Source organism: Clavelina lepadiformis, chromosome 7 (assembly GCF_947623445.1).
Source record: "Clavelina lepadiformis chromosome 7, kaClaLepa1.1, whole genome shotgun sequence".
NCBI lineage: Eukaryota > Metazoa > Chordata > Ascidiacea > Aplousobranchia > Clavelinidae > Clavelina > Clavelina lepadiformis.
Genome location: NC_135246.1, coordinates 9,589,414 through 9,613,000, shown reverse-complemented (window position 1 = coordinate 9,613,000; position 23,587 = coordinate 9,589,414). Strand labels below are relative to the sequence as shown.

At 34.9% G+C, this 23,587-nt stretch overlaps 3 protein-coding genes and 1 long non-coding RNA gene across 7 annotated transcripts; 3 read left to right on the top strand and 1 right to left on the bottom strand.

Annotated features, from left to right (window-relative positions):
• Window positions 1-2,795: 2,795 nt before the first annotated feature.
• Window positions 2,796-5,854, top strand: LOC143464798 (uncharacterized). Its single transcript, XM_076962788.1, has 3 exons — window positions 2,796-3,793; window positions 4,039-4,171; window positions 4,344-5,854. Exons 1-3 carry the CDS (start codon window positions 3,490-3,492, stop codon window positions 4,672-4,674), a joined length of 768 nt encoding a protein of 255 aa, XP_076818903.1. The 5' UTR covers window positions 2,796-3,489; the 3' UTR covers window positions 4,675-5,854.
• Window positions 5,855-10,682: 4,828 nt separating this feature from the next.
• On the top strand, window positions 10,683-14,392 carry LOC143465360 (uncharacterized). 2 transcript variants are annotated; one of them, XM_076963598.1, is made up of 3 exons: window positions 10,683-11,317; window positions 11,635-11,752; window positions 13,734-14,392. In XM_076963598.1, the coding sequence occupies exons 1-3, from the start codon at window positions 11,101-11,103 to the stop codon at window positions 14,023-14,025; spliced, it is 627 nt and encodes a 208-aa protein (XP_076819713.1). In that variant the 5' UTR covers window positions 10,683-11,100; the 3' UTR covers window positions 14,026-14,392. The 2 variants fall into 2 exon arrangements, with proteins under 2 accessions (XP_076819713.1, XP_076819712.1); XM_076963597.1 differs by having other exon boundaries at window positions 10,693-11,317; window positions 13,731-14,392.
• On the bottom strand, window positions 11,659-17,300 carry LOC143465363 (uncharacterized). 2 transcript variants are annotated; one of them, XR_013118604.1, is made up of 2 exons: window positions 16,421-17,300; window positions 11,659-13,585 (listed from the first exon to the last, which is right to left on the bottom strand). It is a non-coding gene; the product is annotated as an uncharacterized LOC143465363 (long non-coding RNA). The 2 variants fall into 2 exon arrangements; XR_013118605.1 differs by lacking the exon at window positions 16,421-17,300 and adding an exon at window positions 16,063-16,405.
• Window positions 17,301-17,452: 152 nt separating this feature from the next.
• On the top strand, window positions 17,453-21,965 carry LOC143465362 (uncharacterized). 2 transcript variants are annotated; one of them, XM_076963600.1, is made up of 5 exons: window positions 17,453-17,594; window positions 19,268-19,398; window positions 19,504-19,610; window positions 20,088-20,184; window positions 21,874-21,965. In XM_076963600.1, exons 2-5 carry the CDS (start codon window positions 19,295-19,297, stop codon window positions 21,914-21,916), a joined length of 351 nt encoding a protein of 116 aa, XP_076819715.1. In that variant the 5' UTR covers window positions 17,453-17,594; window positions 19,268-19,294; the 3' UTR covers window positions 21,917-21,965. The 2 variants fall into 2 exon arrangements, with proteins under 2 accessions (XP_076819715.1, XP_076819714.1); XM_076963599.1 differs by lacking the exons at window positions 17,453-17,594; window positions 21,874-21,965 and adding an exon at window positions 20,418-21,869 and having other exon boundaries at window positions 18,692-19,398.
• Window positions 21,966-23,587: the final 1,622 nt, after the last annotated feature.

Sequence of the window (23,587 nt, the reverse complement as noted above, 5' to 3'; positions counted from 1 at the left end):
ACAAGTATTGATATTATAAGCAAACTTTCACAAAATACTCTACAGGACAAAAGCTGTGCACAAATTAATAAATAACAAATGAGTTTAAGTTACTTAAGTGGGAAATTCCAAGAACAAAATGGCTGATAAATATTGCTCAAATCTTTGATGTTGTAATTGCCAGAGTTGTAAACAAGTCATCAAACTCGAGTCGCAAATCAAGTGTAGTCATTTACCTTTTAAGACTCAAGTCAAGTCGAATCTTTTGCTTAATAAAACTCGAGTCAAGTCGAATCGATTAAAATTCGAAATCAAGTCAAACAAAAAGCAAAAACACCTTTTTCATAAACTACAAAGGTTAAGGATTATTACAAAATTTGCTTCATTTGGCTGCACCGTAAGCATTCGTAGACAATTAAAATTATTTTAAGTTACACTTTAATGTATTCTGACTGAAGAATGGAGATTTGTCTTACTTTAATGCGGAAACGTAATCAAAAAGACCTGACTCGAATCAAGTCGAGTCATTTCAAATGATGACTCGAGTCAAGCCAAGTCATTTTTATACTTTCTTGAAAAGAGACATGAATCAAGTCGAGTCTTTGAAAAAAATGACTCGAATCAATATGACTCTGGTAATTGCTTTATTAGAAACTTTGCGTTTCGGGATCAACTGATTAGTTGTCTTATCAACTGCAAAACAGCTAAAACCAGGACAGGACATCAGGAAAAAACAGTTTTCTTAACATTTTCATTAATAACTGCTGGTATATACTTGCTGGTGATAAGCGACATGAAGTTTTAACTTGGAAAAAACAATCTTTTCATATAAAAAATCAGAAAACAGACAAACTGAGCAAAAATTTTCAGTGTGTTTTTGTTCTAGAATACGTAGAAATAGACAGCAGGGTCGGTATTGAGTGAATTGTATGATTAAATGGTTTTCTGTGGATGCTGTCCTAGTACGTAAAGTAGCTGCATGGCTTATGAGACCTGAAAAGGGATTTTTTGTCCGAAAACAAAAATGCAGAAAAAGTCACATGTAATATTACTAATATGGATCTATATGAAAGTATTCTTGCTCATTAAGCATATTTTTCAATTTTAAGCCAATCTGCAGTTATAGTGATTGAAGAACATTGGCCGAAATAGTAAACGTAAATGAAAAGTCGTATTGTATTGTTTATTTTTCACCATTACCTGTGCGGTGTGGCGTTCGTGATAATAATTGCAATAATTTATACAAATTGGCATTTTGCATGAGTTTTTGTATTTTCTCCAGTTTAGATAATGTAATGTTTGCAAAGCTGCGTATTTCGTGCTAAGCTCTTATTCAAACAAGGAATTCTAAACCGACATATTTGACGCAGATATAAGTATTTCAAGTACCTTGTATTTACGGGCGTAAGTTTGAAGTGTACTTGATGAAATGTTTGGATGACGTAGAATAATAGATATTACACATATATACGTAGCAATGATAAATATAACATGGCGTTAGCTGATTGGTTGAGGTGTATGATATAAAAGGTTAAGCTTGGTTCAAATCGTGCTGCTCCTGCTCGGGCTGGTCTGGCGGGCTGGGAGTCTCTGCAAGGGCTTGTCCCTTCAGGCTCTGGCTCGTCTCTTCTCTCTTCTCTCTTCTCTCTTAGTTATTGCTTTTGTTCTGCTGAATTGAAGTTATTGCTGAACTATTCGGAATTGGAAGCATTATTGAATTCGAGTTATAGCTTTGTTTAAATGTGGAAAGATGGTGTAAATGTTTATAATTTGATACAACCTATTCGGACAATATAACAATTAGACTTTATGAAGTTGGTGTTGATTTGAAGAAACATTATAGAGACAGCAAACGCAACGGAGTCAAAGACAATTATCTAGGAGTCTAACAGTAAAACTATTAGTCTTGGCTTCAGGCCAACCTTAAAGCAATCTACACCATCATCCCCATAGCGGAGTGAAAGTTACGATGCTAACAGTTGTAGTTATAGCACAATGAAAACACATGCTCACGAACAGTTAACGAGAAGGAAAAATACATATACATCTATGTAAAATAACTTCTATAAGTGACACAAAAGATATTGTTTTGTATTTGATTAATTGAACTATAGTATTGGTAGGTAATTGAAAACCTGCGGCTATCCTCTATATATATATATATGCCAAAAGATCCAAGATACCCACTTAATAAAAGAGCTTTAATGTTAAGAGTTTATAAAGTGTAGCCTAAACATTAAAGTCTTTTAAATAATGAAAGTTTACATCTTTTCGGAATACATATACTGCTTGACGCAGTTGGTGATTGTGGAACAAATAAATATGCCTTTACTGTATAACTATACACGGGAATAACTTTTCTTAATAAACCATGAAATAGCAGATCAAAAATTAAAACTTGTCAATATTTTATGATACTTTTAAGGGTTTGCGTTAGTTTGGACGATAGTATAAGAAACAAAATTTAGTTAAGATTCTTATTATGAAGATTATATAACGTTAGAATTATAGTATGAATTCCAGGCCAGTATTTTCCTTCATAGTGGACACAGAACGACAAAGACATATAACTTAGTGTAGAGCTTATTGCGTAGAACATTGTAACAGGAAGTCATTGAGCTTTCAAACGTATGCATTTTTAATAATTTCTCATTAAAGTTTTAAGCTCCCGTAAACCGGGGAAAATTGACTGTGTAAGTTTTGTGGCGTTTACTAATTGACCTATATAAAAATGGTACAATATAAGGAAGTGGGATGATTTAGTAAACTCTATTCTTGTGCCGGCAACATCAGTTGTTTCCGAGCCTAGCAAAAATGTAACTTATAAAGTGTGTTTAAGATACAGAAATATACAGAAGATGTAAAAATAAGATGGAACGTGTTTCACATAAGTTGTCTAGAACTGCATGTCCTTTGGCACTGCTTTCAGAGTCATTTAAGCTTACAAACAGTTGTATGGTCAGAAACTTACATTTAACTAATTAATTTCCAAGCTTTGACAGTAAATGACACCTAGAATTAATTTAATGAAATGTTTCTTGCATTTTTATACGTTGAGCGGAAACGTTGGTGACAACATTTCTGCAAAACACAAGCATTGAAAGATTTCGTTTTCGTGTGGCGTGTTTGTGGCGTGATGGGGTAACGTGACTCAACACACATGATGTAACAGAAATTACATCAGTTTCACGACTTCGTGCTTAGTTTTTCTGCCAGCGACCTTTTATTCTGCTGCAGAAAAAATATGTTTTTAGGAAAAGAAGGAAATTAGGAACACAAAGTTACCCAAAACACATGATTTGGACTATGTAGGATAAGTTTAGTCAATAGAGGTTCAAGAAACTGGTAATGATTCAAGAAAATAAACCTTTCGTATTACTTACATATCAAAAAGTAAAGGTCTTGCATGGTAATTATTGTAGATGTGAAGGTTAAAAAGTTAGTGACGATTTGGAATGGATTATGATACATTGACACATCGTTTAGCTTAGGGTACTAAAACCTTTTTAAATGTTCAAAAAACATGAATTGAAAAACATTTTCGCACTCTACGCTACAACATTTACTTTGAAAGTTTTTACAGATTATTATCATTTAACAGATGAAAGTATACATTGGTCCAAAATGCAAAGTCGAATGCTAGTTTATCTTGTCGGAGTATTGTGTCTGAATGCGGTAAGCAATGGCTTACAGTGCAATTTAGGTTATGAGGTATCGTTTCTTGATTTAGTCCAATGGAACGAGACAGAATGCACAGAAACGCAAAGGTGCCTACGGGCAGGAGGCAATGTTACAATTTCTGGGTTTCTGCAAAGTAAGAAGTGTATAAACAAGCGAAGAATTACATAAATGCTACATTTTACCCTTCCAATTTCTTTGTATTAGTTGACACAAACATTTTAATGACTAGCATTTTGACGTTATTTGCATATGTAATGAGTATAAGTAATGAACAAGAAGCTTTTGCCATGTAATCAGTCAATAAAATTTTCCCAACCTTGCCGTTACGCTTAACTCAACAATACTTTTTTGACAAGATTATTTACGTATTACTTTTAGCCGAAGTTCGAGCTGGAGTTTGTGCAAATAGAACTGAGTGCGACACCCTAAACTGCGACACATTGGCTGAACAACTTTTGAATTTTGCTGGTTCGCTTGGGCTTGACCTTGGGTCTATTGATTATGAAGTTTTGTACGTATCATTGTGGAAGCTAAAAAATGACCTTATTGTATGAATTGACGTCTTCATTGACTTGTTTATGTTCTGATATACTATACTTGTACTTGTAATGTGTTTTAGTACATTTGGTTTATGAAATGTATCGAATTCAATCGCAAAAACTTCTACTTATTTTCTTATTTAGAAACTGTGACACCATTTGTTGTGATCAAGACAACTGCAATTCAAAACCCGTGGCTGAGATTCGAGCTACTACCACTACTACAACCACTACTACTACCACTACTACTACTACTACCACAAGTACTAGTAACACCACAGACACAACGACAATTACAACCTCAGAGAATAACGGAAATATTGCTGACACAAATGAGGGCGGTGATGATGGAAACAACAACAATGATAGCGGTGGTGGTGGTGGTGGTGGGGTAGGTGAGCTTACTTCTTCAAGTCTTTTCGTGTACTTTTTTACTTTGTGTGCTTGTTTATGGGAAGTTCTATTAAACCATTAAAATAATATATATATGTGTTAACGATTTGTTACGAGGAAAAATCAAAACCTACGATGGCTAATGCTATTTAATTACCTTCTTTAAGCGTAATGTTGTACGGAAAATGCACTTACTATAATATGTGGTATGCTTTATAACGATCTAAATTCCCATAGCGTAGTCACAGTTTTGGGCGTTTCAGGAAAAAAAGTTGGCTATTTATGGTCATACAGTATGTCTTCTTGTGTGTTACACAACATGTTTTTTTATATAATTTCATCCATATACAAAGCGTGTCTAACATTACTCAATTCATCAAGCTTCTTGGCATTATTATTATCTTTATTGCCAAATGCAAACAATTTTGGAATTACTGTTGATTAATTATTAATTTGCTTTAGTATACTGTTTTATTGTGTTTCGTCATACTTCACTCGTTTAGTCGTGTAGTCATAGTTTTGCATAGAATCTATATTGTAGAAGTGGCGAACTTTTCAGAAATGTTTTACAGTCATTGAGACCATGCACGCAGCTTGCGCATAATGCACGTTGCCTGTATTACGCACCGAGGTCCATGAAATATGGCATAAAATCATGGTATGATCAGTCACATCAGACTAGTTTACACGAGTAAGCAATTTATATTGGCTGCCACTGTTTCACCGAAAAAAATCGGGCGCTCAAAGCTCTTCTTCACAGTGTTTTGTTAAGCTAACATCAATGTCATAACATAGTAACCTAAACCTAACCTAAATCTTCCTTCCGGTCTAAATGTAATTCCAATTAAACCCAAAATAACTAAAATCAAGTTTTTGTATACCAATACACCTAACTTAACCGCCTATCTTTAACTATGGTCTACGTGACCTATTTTCAGTGAAACAGTCACTCTCATTTATGTTTTATCCATTTTGGCGAATATGTTGTATAATCACATTACTGTATACTCCTTATATTTTTCTACCCACAAAATTATTATCCTATATAATTTCAAAATTATTTCTGCAAAAACAAACTATGAAAGTTCTTCAAATAATTTATTAATCGGAATTTAGTTCTCTTGGTCTGTTCAATCTTGAAAGTATTTGTGGAATGTACCCATGAAACTTTTCTTGCAGTTATTTAATTTTGCTGTATACTTTTCAATGAAGTTGTTTGAAGTCGAGATAATTAGGCGTTAATAAACAACTCTGAATTGGAATTGTGTTCTTGTTTTTTTTTCAATTGTTTGCATTGTATAAAAGAAGTATAAAAGTATAACTATACGCAACGTTAACATTCAACGCAACACAAAAATTCTTGGTTTTAGGTTAGGCAATGACACCTATAACTTATTCGACAGGTTGGTTAAGTTTGACTTTTGAGGTCAAATATGAAAGAATGGTTGGATTTAGTTTTCTACCCTTTTTTAATAAGGCTTGTTCATGTGCTTTAATTTAGGCTGTTAATAGTCTACTGGTGGATATACAATATTTGTAGCGAGTAGTGATATGTACATATAGCATATATAGAACAGCATGGAGCTAAAAGTAGCTTAGTTGAGCTTTAAATCGTCGAGTTTGAAAATGCTTGCGTTTTCATAAATGGTTGCGGCTTTTGCTTTTCAAACCTGATTAATTGGGATTCATTACTTGTAGAATCCTTGCGACTATATTGCTGGCATCGGTCTGTTGCCTATTCTACAGTCTACAGTACATTTATAGTGATATCGGGATGGTTTTCGAAAAATATGCTGATGAGAGTAATCGTTTCCCAGCCTTTAGTGAAGAATTGTAACTCATAAACTTCATTTGAAAATTATTACGTACAGAAAATGAATAAGTAAGTAATACATTTTAAGTATAAACTATTTTCATCTGCGTGTCGAGTAGCGCTGCTTACAACAATTTTACGCTAGTAGAAACAAGGAAGTCGTTTGGAAAACTAACACTGTTTACAGAAAAAGATTATATCAACACATTGACGTGATCTATACAATTGCGCTGAAAGAAACTTTTAATTAATACTCTCTTCTGTTGTAACGGTAAAGAGTTGTTTTTTAAGTTTTTATGCATTCGGCGGAAACGTTAGTCACAACATTTCTGCAACACACAAGCAGTCAAAATTAGGATTTATTGTGGCGTGATGGTGTAACGTGACTTAATACACATGACGTAACTATGAATACAAAAGCGTCACAACTTCTTGTGCTCAGATTTTTTGCCGAGCGAAGCTTCATTCTTCTGTACATAGGGGCTATATGCCTCCAGGCTAAAGAACAAAATTAGTAACACAAAGTTGTGTGATTAGCCTGTCATTTGCCCCAACACGTGACTTACCCTGCGGTGAGGTTTAGCACCGCACCGCACAGTCACAGCACATTTCCTTCACAGTTTCGCATTTTTCATATTTAATTATTTTCGAAATCGAAGAATTTCGAAACATTGACGAAAATCGACTGTTTTACTGATTGTAATTTTTGCCCTTCTGTTTCTTTTGGTTTCGACAACTCACGCAAACTTTGATATTTTTTGTGAAATTTGGGCTGTTGATAGAGTCTGCTGAGGAGAAGAACCCTTTCTTTTATGTAGGTCATGACGTCATTGATTTAGACGAAATTCCTGAAAAACTTTGGCTTTTGTCAAAATACTCTATGACCCTATTCAAAACTTTACCTCCTAAAGGTCGTCGTCGATTGGCCCAAAACCTTAGATGAAACGTGTTTTGTTTCAAATATAATTACGCATAACATTTTTTCAATGGACACATCATAACATTCATCTTAATGGTTGTTTTTCTTGCTGGTGTTTGTTCACCTGATCTGCTGATTTAGGGTTTTCCTTAATTGTACACCATACTCTAGATTTTTCGGCAGAAATCCTTTTGCACACCAGGAGAAGCGCAATATGTCTCTAAACATTGACACTACTTAAAAAGTACCGCGGTACTGCCCACCTATGAAGGTACAGCTCGTAGCCAATCACAGACACAATCCCCGGACGTGCTTGAGCCACGGATCACCGTGTACACTAGCTGCTTCCATACATATGCTTCCATATTCCATATGCTTCTGTACACCCGACATTTTCGTTAAAACTTCCATACTTTGCAATCCGGCTCCTACCCATACAAGGTTCTGTAACGTTCAATCCAATCTTTTCCTTTTAAGCCGATTGTTGATTAATAGAGGCTTTGGGAAGTGTCATACTGAAGAGTGTGGCACCTGTACTCGAGCTTCATCAACGTGCGCGCCAAAATTTTTTTCTTCACGACAAATCATAATAAACAAAGATTGAAAAAGTTGATGTTTGAACATCCATTCATAATAAATTAACATGGAATTGAGTCATCAGTGCGCACCATCAGGCCAAAAATTAAAAGTATGTCAATTTTTAAAACTTTAAAAAAATAGCTGTGCCGATTAAGTAGGCCTACACCCTTTTCAACATGTTCGATCTAATACGGTTCAAAAATTTGAGGCAAAACGGTTTAAATAAGCTGAAAACCGTCGACCGTACTTTAAAGCACACACAATATCTACAATCTGTATGCGAATTTCAAACGCGCCAAACGTCGAAATGTTGCAATATCCTTATATTAGTAGGATAATTTCGCGATATGAGTTCGGATAATGATTTCGGACAAGTTGAAGTTGATTCATCAACTACTAGTTAGCATTTTTGTGCTTTATAATTACAATTAAAAGTATCTGTGCTTTAACGACGAAACAAATTATCTTATATGTTTCGTTTGTTAGAATAAAATTTTTAGTTGAAATTTTCCCCTGCAGGCAATTTTTGTTTGCAATTTGACTTGTGCCGCCAGACAACAACAAGCAGCCTTTGTGGAAGTCGGGTCAAACAGAGGTAATTGTCGCAGGCTGACACGTGATCTACTAACCAGAGATCGGGAGAGACTGTGAGACTACCAACCAGAGACTGTTGACCAGGAAAAGCTCATGCATGTTACAACAGCGTCAAAGGACGTACGCCTGCCTATAACTGGAGATTCGACAAGTATCTCCTGGAAGTCCTTGTACTGGAGGTATCTACAGTACTACTTGCGAATCTTCATCTACGACCTACAAATTCTTGCACAGCTTTTTTTGACGTTTTACATGGAAAGACTTTTCTCCAAATTATACCTACAAGTTGCTTATCACTGTTTCACCACTGTTTTCTTTACTGTAAAGTAGCACTCAGAGACCTCAAGGTCAAACCTACAGTATATGTCACATAAAAAATAAATGCCGGGGTTAAAGGTCGGCAAATGGCGATGTTGTTTTGGCTACGACCCCAACACGTCTTCACAGATAAAATGTTACATTCCAACTACTAAGATACCTTACAAAGCGATGTATTTAGCGATGTATGTATTTAACGCAATTTAATCAAAATACCTGCAGCATATACTTCATGGTAAGTCAAGAACCTTGTAGCTCATTAAGGGTTGCTACTTCTGTTAATTGGACAAATGCATATGGTGCATTGGGAATAGGAAAATAAACTCCTTTACTTCATCCGACATTGTAGGCTTAAACAATATATCTCTTGTTTTCATCAAACATGATTCTGATCCTAAATCACTGGATGGAATTTGGTCCAACGTGAAATAACGTATTTTTATGCAATGCAGCAACTCTTACATCGGCCACTTTTGTGTTTATGCCAGACACGATTTCTAAATCTAACATTTTTTAATTTTCAGCGACGTAGCATCACCATCAGACCGATTACGAGCGATCTTCTGATACATTTGACTTTCTAAAGTTACCCCCACGTTTCAGTAATAATTTTAGGCATTGTTAAAAGAAAGACTTTTATAGCCGCGGCTTTTATTTGAAAACTTACTATAAGTTTGAATAAGGTGTAGTATATGTGTTGTGGTAATGTAGTGCTTTAAGACAATCGTACATGGTTCAAATGAATTTTTTTACCTTTTTTCAATGTTGTTTGTCCGGCGTTCGTGTAGTTTTCTTATTAGCCTATTTTACTAGACCAAATTTAAAAAACGTTCCATTTACTTGCCTGAATGTGCTGATATATTACTGCTGCTTAAAAGATATATACAAGCTTTACAAAATAAACGTGTATTATATAGGCCAGGGGTCGGCAACCTTTTGCACTTAAAGAGCGATTTTAACCGATATTCCACACAATAAAAATCACTGGGAGCCGCAAAACTATTTTCACAATAAAACGAAAACGACACTCTGTAACAAAACTGTCTTGTGTCGCATTTATAAAAGCAGTTAATTCAGTAAGATTTAATTAATGTGATTTAATTAATGTGATTACTATAATGTGCTCAGTGAGATAAAGACGCGAGTGTTCTTCTGTTTGTTTCTACTGTAGCAATAAAATTAATAAGAGCCGCATCAGAAGGATGAAAGAGCCGCATGCGGCTCCGGAGCCGCAGGTTGCCGACCCCTGGCCTATGCAGTAATGCTCTTCACAAAAATAGAAAACGTGAAGTCCTTTTATAAACAAGCATTAAGCGACAACATTTTCATAGGCTCCGAAAAATAAATTTCGCGTAGCTTTCGTATATTTTCGTTCATGTTTCCCGTATCAGATAACTGAAACCTGAACTGTACCAAACACAACAAAAGACTTTGTTGCAATATTACAAATGCACCCCCAAAGCTTGTTCCAATTGCAACTATCATCAACGCGTTGATTTTAACGCAGTCGTGCCTTATAGTGTCATTTATAACTTTAATATAGTTTAATGTATCGTCATCACGTCTGCACGAATACTCAAAACTTCTAGGAAACCCCAACATCCGTTCCATAAATGTTGGTCAATTATCTTAACGGCATTTGATTTCTATAAAGATATTTCATATCTATAAACAGAGTATTCATTAATAACTCAATAAAATGTTAGTGGAACGTTGGCAAGTATGGTGATTAAGTCGTACGATTTCCGAAAAGTCGCATCGGTAAAATTTAGCTGAAATAACGGCCAACAAAGGGCAAAACGCTATATATTGAATATTTTTTCAATAATGCAGAAACAGAACAATTGAGAGACAGCCTGGTATTTGTATGACATTGCTTCTATTCAGTCAAAGCGTAGCGTTTTGTATAGCATGGTGAAAGTTTACGAACTGTTTTAAATTCATACAATTTAGTAGGGTTATAGTGTAGTTTTGCACCTTATATATATGATATTATTTAATATCTGTATATTAGCCTAAATAAAAATAAAAAAACATAACAAGTAACGTCTAACTGCATAGCGTATGAATGAAAGTTTGCAAACGTTTGTGTAATGTAGGCTAGTTGAGATACAGTTTTTGATCGGCATTCAACAATCTCCCCTATTTAGAAAACAAAAACAGTCTCAGTTTGAAGTGAACTTCCACTTGCAGAATATACTTGAGAATGAAATGTACACAACTACAAACATGAGCAAACTGGACTTTACAGGCCTAACACATGATATTGCAGGAAATTTTTGAAAATGATTAACTGTGTGCTGCCTTTGACTTTTGTCGTAAACCTAATGCTCTGCTGGAATGTTTATCCTGTCTCATGTTTGGAATGTCATTCTGGATTTGAAATTGATACAAACGGTGTACCTGAAAGATTTTGGAATATTACGCAATGTCCTGAATCGGAAATGCCACTGGCATGCTTTCGAGTTGAAACAATATTTCTAAGCCTAGGATTTTTTCGAAGTATGCTAAATTAGTAACATATGCTCTATAGCAGGGTGGGCAAACGTTTTCAATTAAAGAGTCACTTACAGAAAACTATAAACACCAGTGAGCCGTAAAATCAGTAGTGTCATCGCAAGTACGTTAAACAATGCATGGATAATGAACAATAGTGGATATTACTATTTAGCTAGAAGAGCCACAAAAATCATGTCGGCGAACCGCAGTTTTCCCACCACTGCTCTATAGTGTACAAAGTAGGCTTACTCCATCAATGCGTTTTTGTAATTTTGCAAGTAGTGTAGGCTATGTTCAAAGCTTGTTGTTTTGTTACTTAGCTGAAATAGCGATTGGAAGATGTGTTAACAAGAGCAGTTGTAACGCCACAGAATGTTCTGCGCTCTCTCAAAATATTCTTGGTGTAGAAAGCTTAGAAAGCGGACAAAATGAAGTCATGTAAGTGCTGAAGTTGTATTTGTGTTTTTTACACACTATCGTTAGTTAATCGGTTTCAGTTCATGGTAACTGATGCATGCTGTATTTCACTGTTATTTAAAGGGTTATGAAAAACGGAAACCCAATTGAATTGCAAAGTGCACAAGGTTTGTGCTCAAGGATTTTAGCAACGACAACAATTTACACAAAATAACTTCCCTACTAAACTTAAATCTCCATGTTACCCAAAGCAAATAATTAAATTAAAAATTAAAAATTGCATCTATCTCGCCTCAATCAAGAACTTTTTTGTCTTGTCATTTCTGGTATATTAAAATTTTGCAAGCAATTTTTACCATTGAGCATAAAGAAGAAGACCAAATTAACGAATGGGTATAAAGAAAATTTCACTCAATTCAGATAAGTATAGGGAGATTTTTGCATTTTAAATCGGGACAGTACTGTGGCAACTTGGTATAAAAACCAAACAGGGGAAGCTATATTTCTTTAATGTTTTAGGTATTGTAGTTGCTTTCATGCCAACTACTGCAAAGTAGTATTAGTCATAGGCCTATAATATACTGTAGTAGAATAGGAAATTAAGTAGGTTACAGGAAATGTGGGAATAGAGTTGAACGTTTTTTGTATAAACTGACCAAAAGTCTTTTTCAATGATGCTTTACGGACGCACGTTTAATTCGTTTGCAACCGAAATGTTTAGTTAACAGCGTCTTGATTTAATGTTTACCTCCTTGATGTTAATTAAACTCGTTTCATCAAATATTGTTTTCTGATTTCAACGAAAAGATTGTTTTATTGACATCTGCATGTCAAGAATTCCGTTTTCGTGCGTTATACAGTATATGTATATGGCGTGATGGTAAAGCGTGATTTATCCTTTTACTGATATTTGGGCGAGGTCACAATTTCATGCTTACTTTGAATGCCAATGACGTATTTTGTCTTCTCCATTTCCATATTTGAAAGTTTATTGTTTGTTATTTGTTACATTTCAAGATACACGCCTTGAAAGTTGAAACTGTTACGTTATAGGTAGGTTATAGCTTATAGGAAGGTTAAAATGATTTACTTTTTATTTTGTAGCATACTTTAACTCTGTATTATGTAACAACGTCATTCTAAATGCAGACTATTCTAACTATATAAGCAAGAGATATGATGATTTAGATACGACGACTAATGAGAGACATGACGACTCCACAGCAAATATATGGATAGCTTTGGTGTGTTTGGTGGAAAAACATTTAGGTCGTTTAAGAAATAGTAATGTGCATAAATAAAACACAAAGTGAAAGATACAAGAGTACAATGATTGTATATAAGTTAATCAGCTTATGTTAAAAATATTTAGACTTTCCTATTACAGTTTTCCAAATTCGTCGTACTGATATTACAGCTGGAATTAAACGAAAATTGAAAAGTCCGCTGTTAGTTTATATTGTAAATCTAATGTGCTTTCATGCGTTATGCAATGGGTTAAGATGCCGCATGAGTTAAGATGCAGTGCAACTTGATTTGGTTGAATGGGAAGTGATCGAATGCGCAAAAAAAACGAAACTGTCTACGCGCAGAAGGCAATTTCACAATTTCCGGATTTTTGATATAGCAAGTTGTGTTCAAGTTGAGTAAGCGAAATTCACGTAAAATATACTGTAAGACATTCAAGTATAAATCTCCCATTCTTGCCACATATTCAGTTTAAGTAAGTTTGTCACACATGATTCGCTACAGCTGAACTTCAAGCTGGGATTTGCGTAAATGAAACTAATTGTGCGAGACGCAAAACTGTGATGAGGTGGCTAAGCAGCTTTCTTGATTCTTGACTACGATGTCCTGTAAAAAAAATTGTAAAGATTTGAACTTACATTTTATAACTATGAGCGTAGGCCTCTTTCCTAAAATTATAGCCTATGTTGGTTTTCTATAACGTTTATTTGTTATATTGAATTAAAAAAACACTATTTTTTTAATTTCCTAGAAGTTGTGACACCATTTGTTGTGACGACAACAACTGCAATTCGGAAACTGTCGCCGAGATCCGAGCTGCTACAACCACAACAACTATTACTGCCACCAGTACTAATATCACAGATACGACAGAGAACACGACAGGAAATATTGCTCACACAAATGAGGGCGGTGATGATGGAAACAACGGCAATGATAGCGGTGGTGGTGGTGGTGGTGGTGTAGGTGAGCTTACGTCTTCAAGTCTTTTCGTGTATTTTTTGACTTTGTGTGCTTGTTTATGGGAAGTTTTATTAAACTTCTAAAAATAATATGTATATATGTTAATATTTTAACGGAAAAGAATAAAAATTTGTAAAAACACTATATATTTGTCAATTTGTGTATTTATAGCGATGTTTTGGTCAATTTAGTTCCGAACTATTGCTTTTTTGCTATAGATTGTGCAGAATGATTATTTTACGTCAAACTAACATAATTGTTAGTCGTGCAACGTGTTGAAGATGGCATCATGATCGTGTATAAGCTTGTAAGCGTAGGAAACATTTTTTAATATCATGTTGTTCATATCTGTGATTATTTGTCATGCCAGTGTCCTGTCATATCGCTTTTACAGATAATTGTTACTTCTCTTAACATTAACCAAATAAAGCTTTCTATGAAGACAGAAAACGCGCGACTTCATTGTCGGTTCAATTTAGTGTATGTGTTTCGGGCAATTACTGGCCATCCAGTATAGAGCTGTTTATTATGCTCCATGCTTTGAACCTTGCGGTTAAACTCTGAAAAGTCGATGGTGTTGACAGATTCCGTCCACCAGTCTATCTTCCTGAAGTTAAATCTCTCAAATAGATTTGTGGCTGCTTTGCATAGTAAGCTGTGCCAGTAGAAACACAAAGAAAGAAGCGGTGGAAGGTCCCACATTCTGAATACCATCACGAGGTGCGGTGGTCGTGGTATGTTTTTTTTGCCGCAAGTTTTTGAGACGGTGCAAAAGTGTGATCCGAGCCTGATCCGAGTTTGCAGAGTCACGTAACAGTGTACACTTGATGCAAACGCATTGATTTAAAAAGGTAGAGCGCTTTCAATCGGATTTTCTGAAGTTCCATTTCTGGAGTGCATAGAATTGAAGGCATGAGTTACCCAGCAGTGATTAGGTAAGGTCAATGTTGGAAACACGATAACTTTTCAAGCAGTTATGTGTTCGGTAGATGGCTCATGGATGTTAGAATTCATGCTCGCGAATCCCAAGGTTGGGTTTGTTTGTGTTTCCCAACCTTTGAAGACGCAGCTTTGTCTTTCGGGTAAAAAAGAAAGGCCAAGTTGTTATTTATTGCCGAAGTTGCTAGGCAATTACTTACTCTTGGTTTGGTGTATCCTCATCAGTCAACGTGGTGGCGATTAAGGTCAACAGCGTTTGGACTGGGATATGAGAATAATGGTAGCGATGAACGCGAAATCTTTGAAGGTGAAGGCATATATTCGTTAATGATGCTATAATTGTCAGTTTATTTATAATACCCACTCGATATTCGCCACAGGCAGAGATTTTCTGACCAAAGCTCATGTTAAGTTTTATTAACAAAAAGGCTGTTTTACCTGCTTTTAAGTGTGGACCCAACTAGCAAAAATTAGCGAGCTTGTCTGTCAAAGTGTAGTAGATTTGTGTGGAGCGAAGGAGTGTAAAGGCTAGATGTTTGTTGTGGACGCAATCAATGTTCCCTCTAATTTTTCACGAGTCTGAGCAAACACACTAACTCCCTGAGCGGTCCCTTGGACCACTGTGAGCAACATCAGACGAGCCACGTGCGCACTGTGGCCATTATTATGCGTTTATTTTATTTTCAATTCAGGTTGGATTTTTTTCTTGTGCGCAGCACAGATTTTCTGTGCGCGGAGACCGTGTCAGCAGTGCGCATTTGCGCACGCGCGCAGCTTAGAGGGAACATTGGACGCAATGCTTAATGACAGTGAGTTTGCCCGAATTTATACCGTCGACGTTTAGCTACGTAATATGATTAATATCCACTGTTGGTCTAAGACTCTAAGGTCCACTTATGCAGAGGCTTGAGCGGGCAAACTACGCTTCGCACATTTGCTAAAATATGTTACTAGGCAAAAACTTCACCTCTTGCACACATCTAACATGAAAGATTTTGCAAAGAATCGTTAACTGATGATAGACAATCATCTGAAAAGACTATTGCTCAAACTTGCGGAAATAATGCCGTTAAACTTAGCTTTCTTAAAGGTAAAATCATTCATCTGAAATAATAGTATAGACTATAGAGTATATAGTTTAATTACCTAGAAATTGTACTAAACGATGCCGTTACACTTACCTTGGCCTAAGATCACATCGCAGCCTAAGTTGCCAATGACACCGAGTTAAACGTTTTCGTATTTGCGATTGTTAACGACTATGTCGGTTGCGCAGGAACCTAACATGGTACATCTTAAGCTACTTTGTGTCATATATACTTCTTTACGTGTTGAGGTTATTGGAAGCTTGAATGATTTTGCGGTGACAGCATTAATGTAGTTGTCGGAGCTTCCAGAGTCAACCAGTGCGCATAAGTTTTGATCACGTGTTTGTCATTAGTGTCGCTTCAAGTAGGTTGTGCGGATATATGGCAAACAAGGTTGGTTCAGCTTTTGTTACTGTAGCGACGGTTTGGAAGGAGATTTACTTTTACATACCTTCAGGAAATGTCCAATTTTACCACGTTTGTTGCACGAGAGATGTCTCGTTGGACAAGATTTCCTCTCATGGAAATCATAACCGCAGAAATAGCACTTTTTCGTCTTGAAAGACGCTGCGATGTACGTCGTTGTCTCGTAAACTGTTCTCCTTGATCCCCTATTTCATTTCCGGGATGAAGACTTTGCGGGTTTGTAGAGGCCGATGAGCATGTTGTGCTGTATGCAGAGGCATTCTTGATCGCCATGTCTAATACATTTGCTTGATTTACTGCTGATTCGAGAGAAAGGGTCGTATTTTCTAGAAGTCTTTGACGGATTGAAGGAGATGAGAGACCGTTAATAAATGCATCTCTACTGAGTTCTTTGAGATATTGTTCCCCTATAACATCTTCGCACTATCAGTTTACGCTTAGAATTTGTAACCCTTGCATAAACTGCGTTAGAGACTCGCTTGGTTGCTGCTTTCTAGCTGCCAATAAGTGGAGAGCAAAGATTTCGTTCGGTTTCTTGACAAGTAAATTCTGCAAGATTTCAACAACAGAGTGGTATGTATTGCAATCTTCTATGAATCGAAATATCTCCGCGAAAACAAAATTCGTCAATAGTTGCAGGCAGTTTGTTGATAGGAGGAGCTGTATAGGACTTTGTTCTCGTGCAAGTTCCACCAGGAAGTTATCGAACGTTCTTTTTCAATGCTTTCATAGTTTGCTGGCTGTTTCGTAGTTGATGTCGATGTCGATTTCTAGCTTGGCAGGTTTCAGCGCACTTGTTTTAGGCATATTATAGTTAGCCTACAAATTTACGTTTAATAAATTGTACCAAATGATGCCGTTATACTTAGCTTTATTAAACGTAGAATTATTAATCTGAATAATAGAATAAAGATAAGCAAAGCAACACAACCTCACTGCTCAAAAGAAGCTCGTTTGTCACAATGCAAACCGTGAAGTAGTAGTAGTCTACAACATAGAAAAACACACTTGCCCGAAGCAGACACAACACACAAGAAATAAATAAGATAAAACGAGGCGAGTTAACAAAGGAATCTTCATTACAGTCTTGTTTATCAATTAAAATTATCCTTTGATGTGCTAACTATCCACTCTTCTGCCACCAAAAACGTATTTAATGTTATACGGTTACCAGAAAAACTGATGTTATTTTTGATTCGGTAAGGTTTTTTGGTTGGACATAGGTGGCATGAAGCATGTATATACATTTGACATGCTATATCGTATTAATTCATCCTATAAATTTCGACATTTTCTCACGTACTAGGTGTCTGACATTCCGTAAATATTTCTGATTGCGTTACTACTATGTTTATGATCGCAGCGATTTACATGAATGTGGTCAAATACAGCGAAAATCCAGTAGTTAAAGTTGCAGTGTATTGACATAAATCAAACTGTGATTAAGACGAACTTTGTACCGTAGAATAGTATTCCAATAATGCCACCCAGAAGTTGCAAAACAAACCCTTTGGTGCAAATATGAATATATTAACTACATATAATCCACACCATGACGTCTTATACATGAGATTAATAAGTAAATTTTTCTACAAACCTAGTATGCACTGTCTGTCATTGAATAAAGGATAAAAATTATTAAAAAGAAATAAAATTTATCGTAAAAGAAACCGTACAATTCTAATCGCATACAACAGGCTTCAATACAGTTTTTTAACATGACAAATGACGGCAATATATATAATGTCCTGTTACAATCTCTAAACAGCTTTTTTGTCGGGGTTTGAAAACATGCAAAACATGCAGTATTTAAAAAGTCAAACAAAAAAAAACTTTACTGACATTGACTGACTGATATTAATACGACAAGACAACTAACTGTCTTGTGATTTTTCAAAATTAATACACACGAATCTTTTGCATACGTTGCGTTGTCAACAAGGCTTATGTTTAACTGTAAATTAATAGGCCATTCCGAACGACGGCCGACATGATCGTTTCAAATAACTTATCAAATTATTTCGTCAATTCTATATTTGCAAAGTACCTTTTGGTCGTACAACACATCTTTAGTACGCTATTCGTAACGGCACAAAAAGAACTGGATTGCTTCAAAAAAGAGCAACCTTACTATCATATTGTATTCACGAAAAAAGGAAAACCTCCTGAGCTGTGCACCTGAAAGTGGCTTGAATATTGAAATGAATAAATGAATAAAGCATATACGGGATTGACGCTAAATAGAACTTCATTCCATAATCTGTAACAAAACGAAAGCTTATTTTTTAAGCTTGTGTTCGCAAGATTACTCAGTTCAAGCACCTCTACACCAACATCGAATATTGAGCAATTGTAATACTGTAATTTTTCGCGATTTTTTACTTGTTAAAATAAATCATGTTGGCCAGTATTTTACGCGCAAAAGTCGCGCCTTTACAATGGCGGCGAAAGAGAACCATTTTCCAAAAAGCTTTAAACGTATTATTAATAACCTGTTGCGGAATGAACAATAAAAGTCAGAAACACTGATGTCATAGTTTTTAGACGCAAGCCGGAGTGATTTGTTTTGTTCTTTCCAAGTTTCTCTTTGGTGTTATAAAAATTTAATCCTTTATTTTGGAAGTGTTATTGCCGGCCTTGAAAATTGAAAGGTTAAGAAACAAAATTTCACGTGGGCGTACATTGATTTCCAGTGTGGTAAGCGTTAAACGAATTTGACCTTACAGCTGTAGAAAAAGGCGCAGTCTTCTTTTTTAATTAATTATTGCTTGTACGTGCGTTGAAAAACCAAATAAAAGCTGTGGTTTTCTCTTAACATGAAAACAGGTTTATTAGAAGTAGCGAAAGCAACACTTTCATCAATTTCGAGTAGAGTTTGCGCATACGGAAGATCCATCTCATGAAGAAATCGTTCCACAAAAAACTGAGGATGTATTTGGTGATTTTCACGTTATGCGGTTTAATTATCTCTTCAAGTGGAACAAGAATTGAAAGTATAATCCGGTACGTTTCATAAATTTATCAAAACGAATAAATAGACTTAGCTTAGAGGATAAAAATTGCCTCAAAATGGGCATAAAAGTTATTTTATCTTCTTTTCTAACACAGAGAAAATATAAAAACTTGTCGGGGAAAAATAAGTTTTAAGTGTAGTTTCATGGCCAACCGCTGCTACACAAATACAATATACAAACGTGAAGCTGGATATTTACCAAGTAAGCCTCAAATAGTATTACTAAATTACTAAAAGCATAGCTAAATAGTAACATTCTTAATCGCATCTATATAAACATTTGGAAAACCATTGCATAGTTGATGTGCCATCTTTTTCAGATTGTAGGTCTCGACAATATAAGTTAATTTTTGACTTCGGGCTACAGTTTTAAGTAGCCTAATCAAGTTATGTAGTGAATCACTCGAGTCAGCAGAAGAGAATTAAAATACAAGCTGTATTTATGTAGAATATGGTCTACAAGTCTATTAGCTTTCCAGTCTCAAACGCTCAACCAACAGATAACGTTATGTACTTCTGAAGGTTATGTTTTTGTAACCAAGTGTCAAGTGATCACAATAGGCCTATAAAAATGTAATATCACGCTATAAGTTAAAAGTACGCTTTTTTGTCGTGCGATCTGCTTTTTGCGACTGCATCTCCAAAAAGATTTCAGCAGTCATGTTTAATTCAATTGCAGATTTCTTATCGACAAATGACAACTCCATTGGCAAATATTATACCCGTCTTGTGAAACATCGATTGAGAATCCATGTAACTTGTTCTCTTTGCAGAAGGTATTGCTGGTGATCTGTATGAAGAACAACACAAATTTAAATTTACTTTCTATTGAAATATTGTTAAAGTCGTTGTGATACTGTATATGTTGTTTATTTATTTTTTATTCTTCCATACCAATGAAGTTTATCTACCAATTTTTGGGTGGTGTTATTGGCTTATCATTCTACAAAGTCATTCTTTTAAACTGCAGTTTGACCTTTAAAATGTGCATTACAGTATTTTTTTATAGAATATTTGCTCTTAATTTGCCCAAGTCTGCTTGTAAATCGTGATTGTGGCAGTCATAAGCAGAGCAGCAACTGATCAGGATTATCCCAACAAATGTCAAACATCTAGAATGTGCGGATTAATTCGAAATTTAATGATAATCAATCAATATCATTTTGCATGTCTAAATGCCCTTTTCATTGTTGCCGAGTGGCTGGAAAAATAATTAATTTAACTCATTTTAAAAGCAGTTTTGCGTGAAGTTTAGTGTAACAATTCCTGTAAAAAATAAAGCTTTAAATGTTGCGAGTTATCAATCTTTATGTCACTTTGCATCCGTTACACCAAAAATTAATGTATAAATTATATAGGCATACAGTATGGTTAAAAACATCTGGTTTCGGTCTGAGCTATAACAAATAAATGTACGTTAATTCAATGTTAATTTTTAAAGTATAGAACAGTCCATATATTCTGATGGTCACGTCTGCAAACTTGTTTCAGATTGAGTAGATGATGATATGATAGGTATATGTCAATATTTTATGTGTAAAACTTCAAGCGCACAGTGTAACTGCATGCAGCGCGAGTATGTGCATTTTATTGCTTGATGTAAAAACGTCTTCCTTTTGCAAAGATAAATATTAATATATCTAAATCGCCGTTATCATTTGTGTCATAATTGAATTATTTATTTAAAAATAGTTGATTTTTCACAACAACCCGTGATCTGAGCGTTGCAAAAATGTTTGTTTGCTATCGACGCTATGACGTTTCAAATTATCGTGTATATTGGCAGCTAGCGTTTCATGCATTTGCGCAAATTCGGAACTGCAGCTTGTTGCTAGTAATAACGCTTTCACCCTTTTAGCTTTATTAGTTAAAGCTGACAATAAACACTCAACATCAATGACCAGTTATTTTTCTGTTATTTAACAAGCATTTATCTTATATATTCAATGCTACAAACTTATTTTCCAAGTAGTTTTCTTGGTGGTTTTGTTTAGATTTGAGTGTGAAAATAATTATAGCCTTATACTCAGGGTTGCCATACCGTCCTTATTTCTAAGATTTGTCCTTATTTTAAAGGTCGGAGTCTTAGAAAATATTTTTGTCTTTTTTCTAAGAAATTTCCTTATTTTCACTTGCGTCCTTATTTTCGTCTTATGTTTAAAGGCAGAGGTTCGTATTTTGGGTATTTTGACATCTTTAGTATACCATTTTGTACCAAAGAGATATCGAAATTAAGAAAATGCAGATAGTGTCTCCTTCCTTTTTTTAGGAACATTGTTTGGTTTCTTCTGTTGTGCACTGTTTAAGGTGGTATTCTTCTTTCGTTTCCTAGTCGTGCTTATTTTTGAGTTGAGACCGATGGCAACCCTGCTTATACTGTACTATATCCAATCAAAATGTGTGCTATTAACAAATCGAATACACTTTAAAATGTGCATATAAAATATATGTTTTTGATGAACCAGCATCTTCATATCCCGGACGAATCTCTGTTGCAATGCTGCTTGAAAAAATATCGCAAGTGCTATGAATTTTAGAAGTGAAATGCTGGGGAAAAGTGAGTTTTGCAACGTAACGACATTATAACCAGTACCATGACATCCTTTTAATATGACTGTAGTTCAAGTAACTATAAGCAGTATAAACTTAAATAATGCAAAATAAAGTTCAACAGCTATAAATCAGAAACAAATTTAGGTTGTATCCACAGTTTACAAATATAGATGCGCTTACATACAAAACATCTGACATGACGTTCCTTTACATGACAAATTTTTGGCGAGAGGAGACAATAAGAAGACAAATTTATTCGTAAATTAGCCTACAACGTAATCTAAATTAGATAAAATAAATATTACAGTAAAGTAAATAGTTTCAATTGATTACATATTTCACCGCATTCACTTTCTAGAAATAGATAATGGGAACTTTTTGCCGCGATCGAAAGTCGAACTTTGAACCTCAAGGAGACAATGGGCTTCATTTTGTAGTCCTGAGATTTCATGCAACGTCCACTGCGTATTACCAATTTTCCTCTGCAACTAACATGAAAAGTTCTATGGTTAACTTACTTATGAGTTATGAGGACCAACGTTTTATTTTTCCGCTTCTCGTTTTTTTTTTCTGTAAAATACAAACTTATGCAAAAGAGCAATGTAGTCATTGTTATAGGGGGTATTCTGTTTCTAGTTGGTTTCAGAAAATGAATCCTATAGATAAGTCTTTTGTTTTGCACAAAGTTCAACTTTCTTAACAAACATTGCACAATTTTTTTTATTGTAATTGTCTCTAAAAGCTTTTTAAATCTTTGTCATATTACCTAAACTGGGCCAAAGGTTTTTCTGTATGTTTAAAACACGAAAAATAAACGAGACTAAAGCAGTTATTGCTTTGTAAAAAAAGCTTTAAACTGCTTTACAGTGTTACAAAATACTTATTTTGTAATAAACAATCAATCATTTCAGTGGAAAGGCATTTTTTTCTATTGTAATTCATAAACAGTTTTAATTAGCCTATTAGCACCCATAAAATGGTTAGAAAAATCACACTTGACAAAGATGTATCAAGTGCAAGCTGCTGAATTGTAACAAAAAGGCTATTCAAAACTTTTAGTGTTAGAAGTTAGCAGGTAACAGGTAAGAACGCTGTGCACAATGTTTTACAAATTGGAAAGTATGAGGTTCATGTTGTGGTAATCCCAAGCTTATATAGAAACGCAATGCATAAAATTTCTTTTGGCTGTGACATTTGCAGGTATAATGTCACTTTACTTTTCGGAAACCTTTAAATTTTCTGTTACAGTTAACCATTTATGATCGCCATTATTTCAAATTATTAACTAATAGCAATGCAAATAAGTTAACCATAGTAACTACAGAATGTAGGCTATATAGTTCATTATACTTCTGCGTATATGTAAATTTCACGGTTAATTACATGCTCGATGAGCTTTTTTTGATGCATGTTTGTTTTTTGGTAGCAATAATTTAATTAATTACTTGAAAACCGATTTTAAATATTTTAATATTTATATCACCATATGTAACCTACTCATAAGAACGCATTATCACAGTTTAAATATGCAGTTATCGTAAATACAGTATCCCTATATCACCAATTGTGATCTATCATCATCAACTATGAAAACCAGTCTACCTTCCAACCCACCATCTTATACCG

Coding starts and splice junctions, on each gene's coding strand:
- LOC143464798 (XM_076962788.1), top strand. CDS start 3,490: ATGTTCAAAAAACATGAATTGAAAAACATTTTCGCACTCTACGCTACA. Junction 3,794..4,038: donor AATTTCTGGGTTTCTGCAAA/GTAAGAAGTGTA, acceptor TATTACTTTTAG/CCGAAGTTCGAGCTGGAGTT. Junction 4,172..4,343: donor TCTATTGATTATGAAGTTTT/GTACGTATCATT, acceptor TTTCTTATTTAG/AAACTGTGACACCATTTGTT.
- LOC143465360 (XM_076963597.1), top strand. CDS start 11,101: ATGATTAACTGTGTGCTGCCTTTGACTTTTGTCGTAAACCTAATGCTC. Junction 11,318..11,634: donor AAGCCTAGGATTTTTTCGAA/GTATGCTAAATT, acceptor TTTGTTACTTAG/CTGAAATAGCGATTGGAAGA. Junction 11,753..13,730: donor AGCGGACAAAATGAAGTCAT/GTAAGTGCTGAA, acceptor TTAATTTCCTAG/AAGTTGTGACACCATTTGTT.
- LOC143465362 (XM_076963600.1), top strand. CDS start 19,295: ATGAAGAAATCGTTCCACAAAAAACTGAGGATGTATTTGGTGATTTTC. Junction 19,611..20,087: donor TGAAGCTGGATATTTACCAA/GTAAGCCTCAAA, acceptor ATTCAATTGCAG/ATTTCTTATCGACAAATGAC. Junction 20,185..21,873: donor ACTTGTTCTCTTTGCAGAAG/GTATTGCTGGTG, acceptor TTGATGAACCAG/CATCTTCATATCCCGGACGA.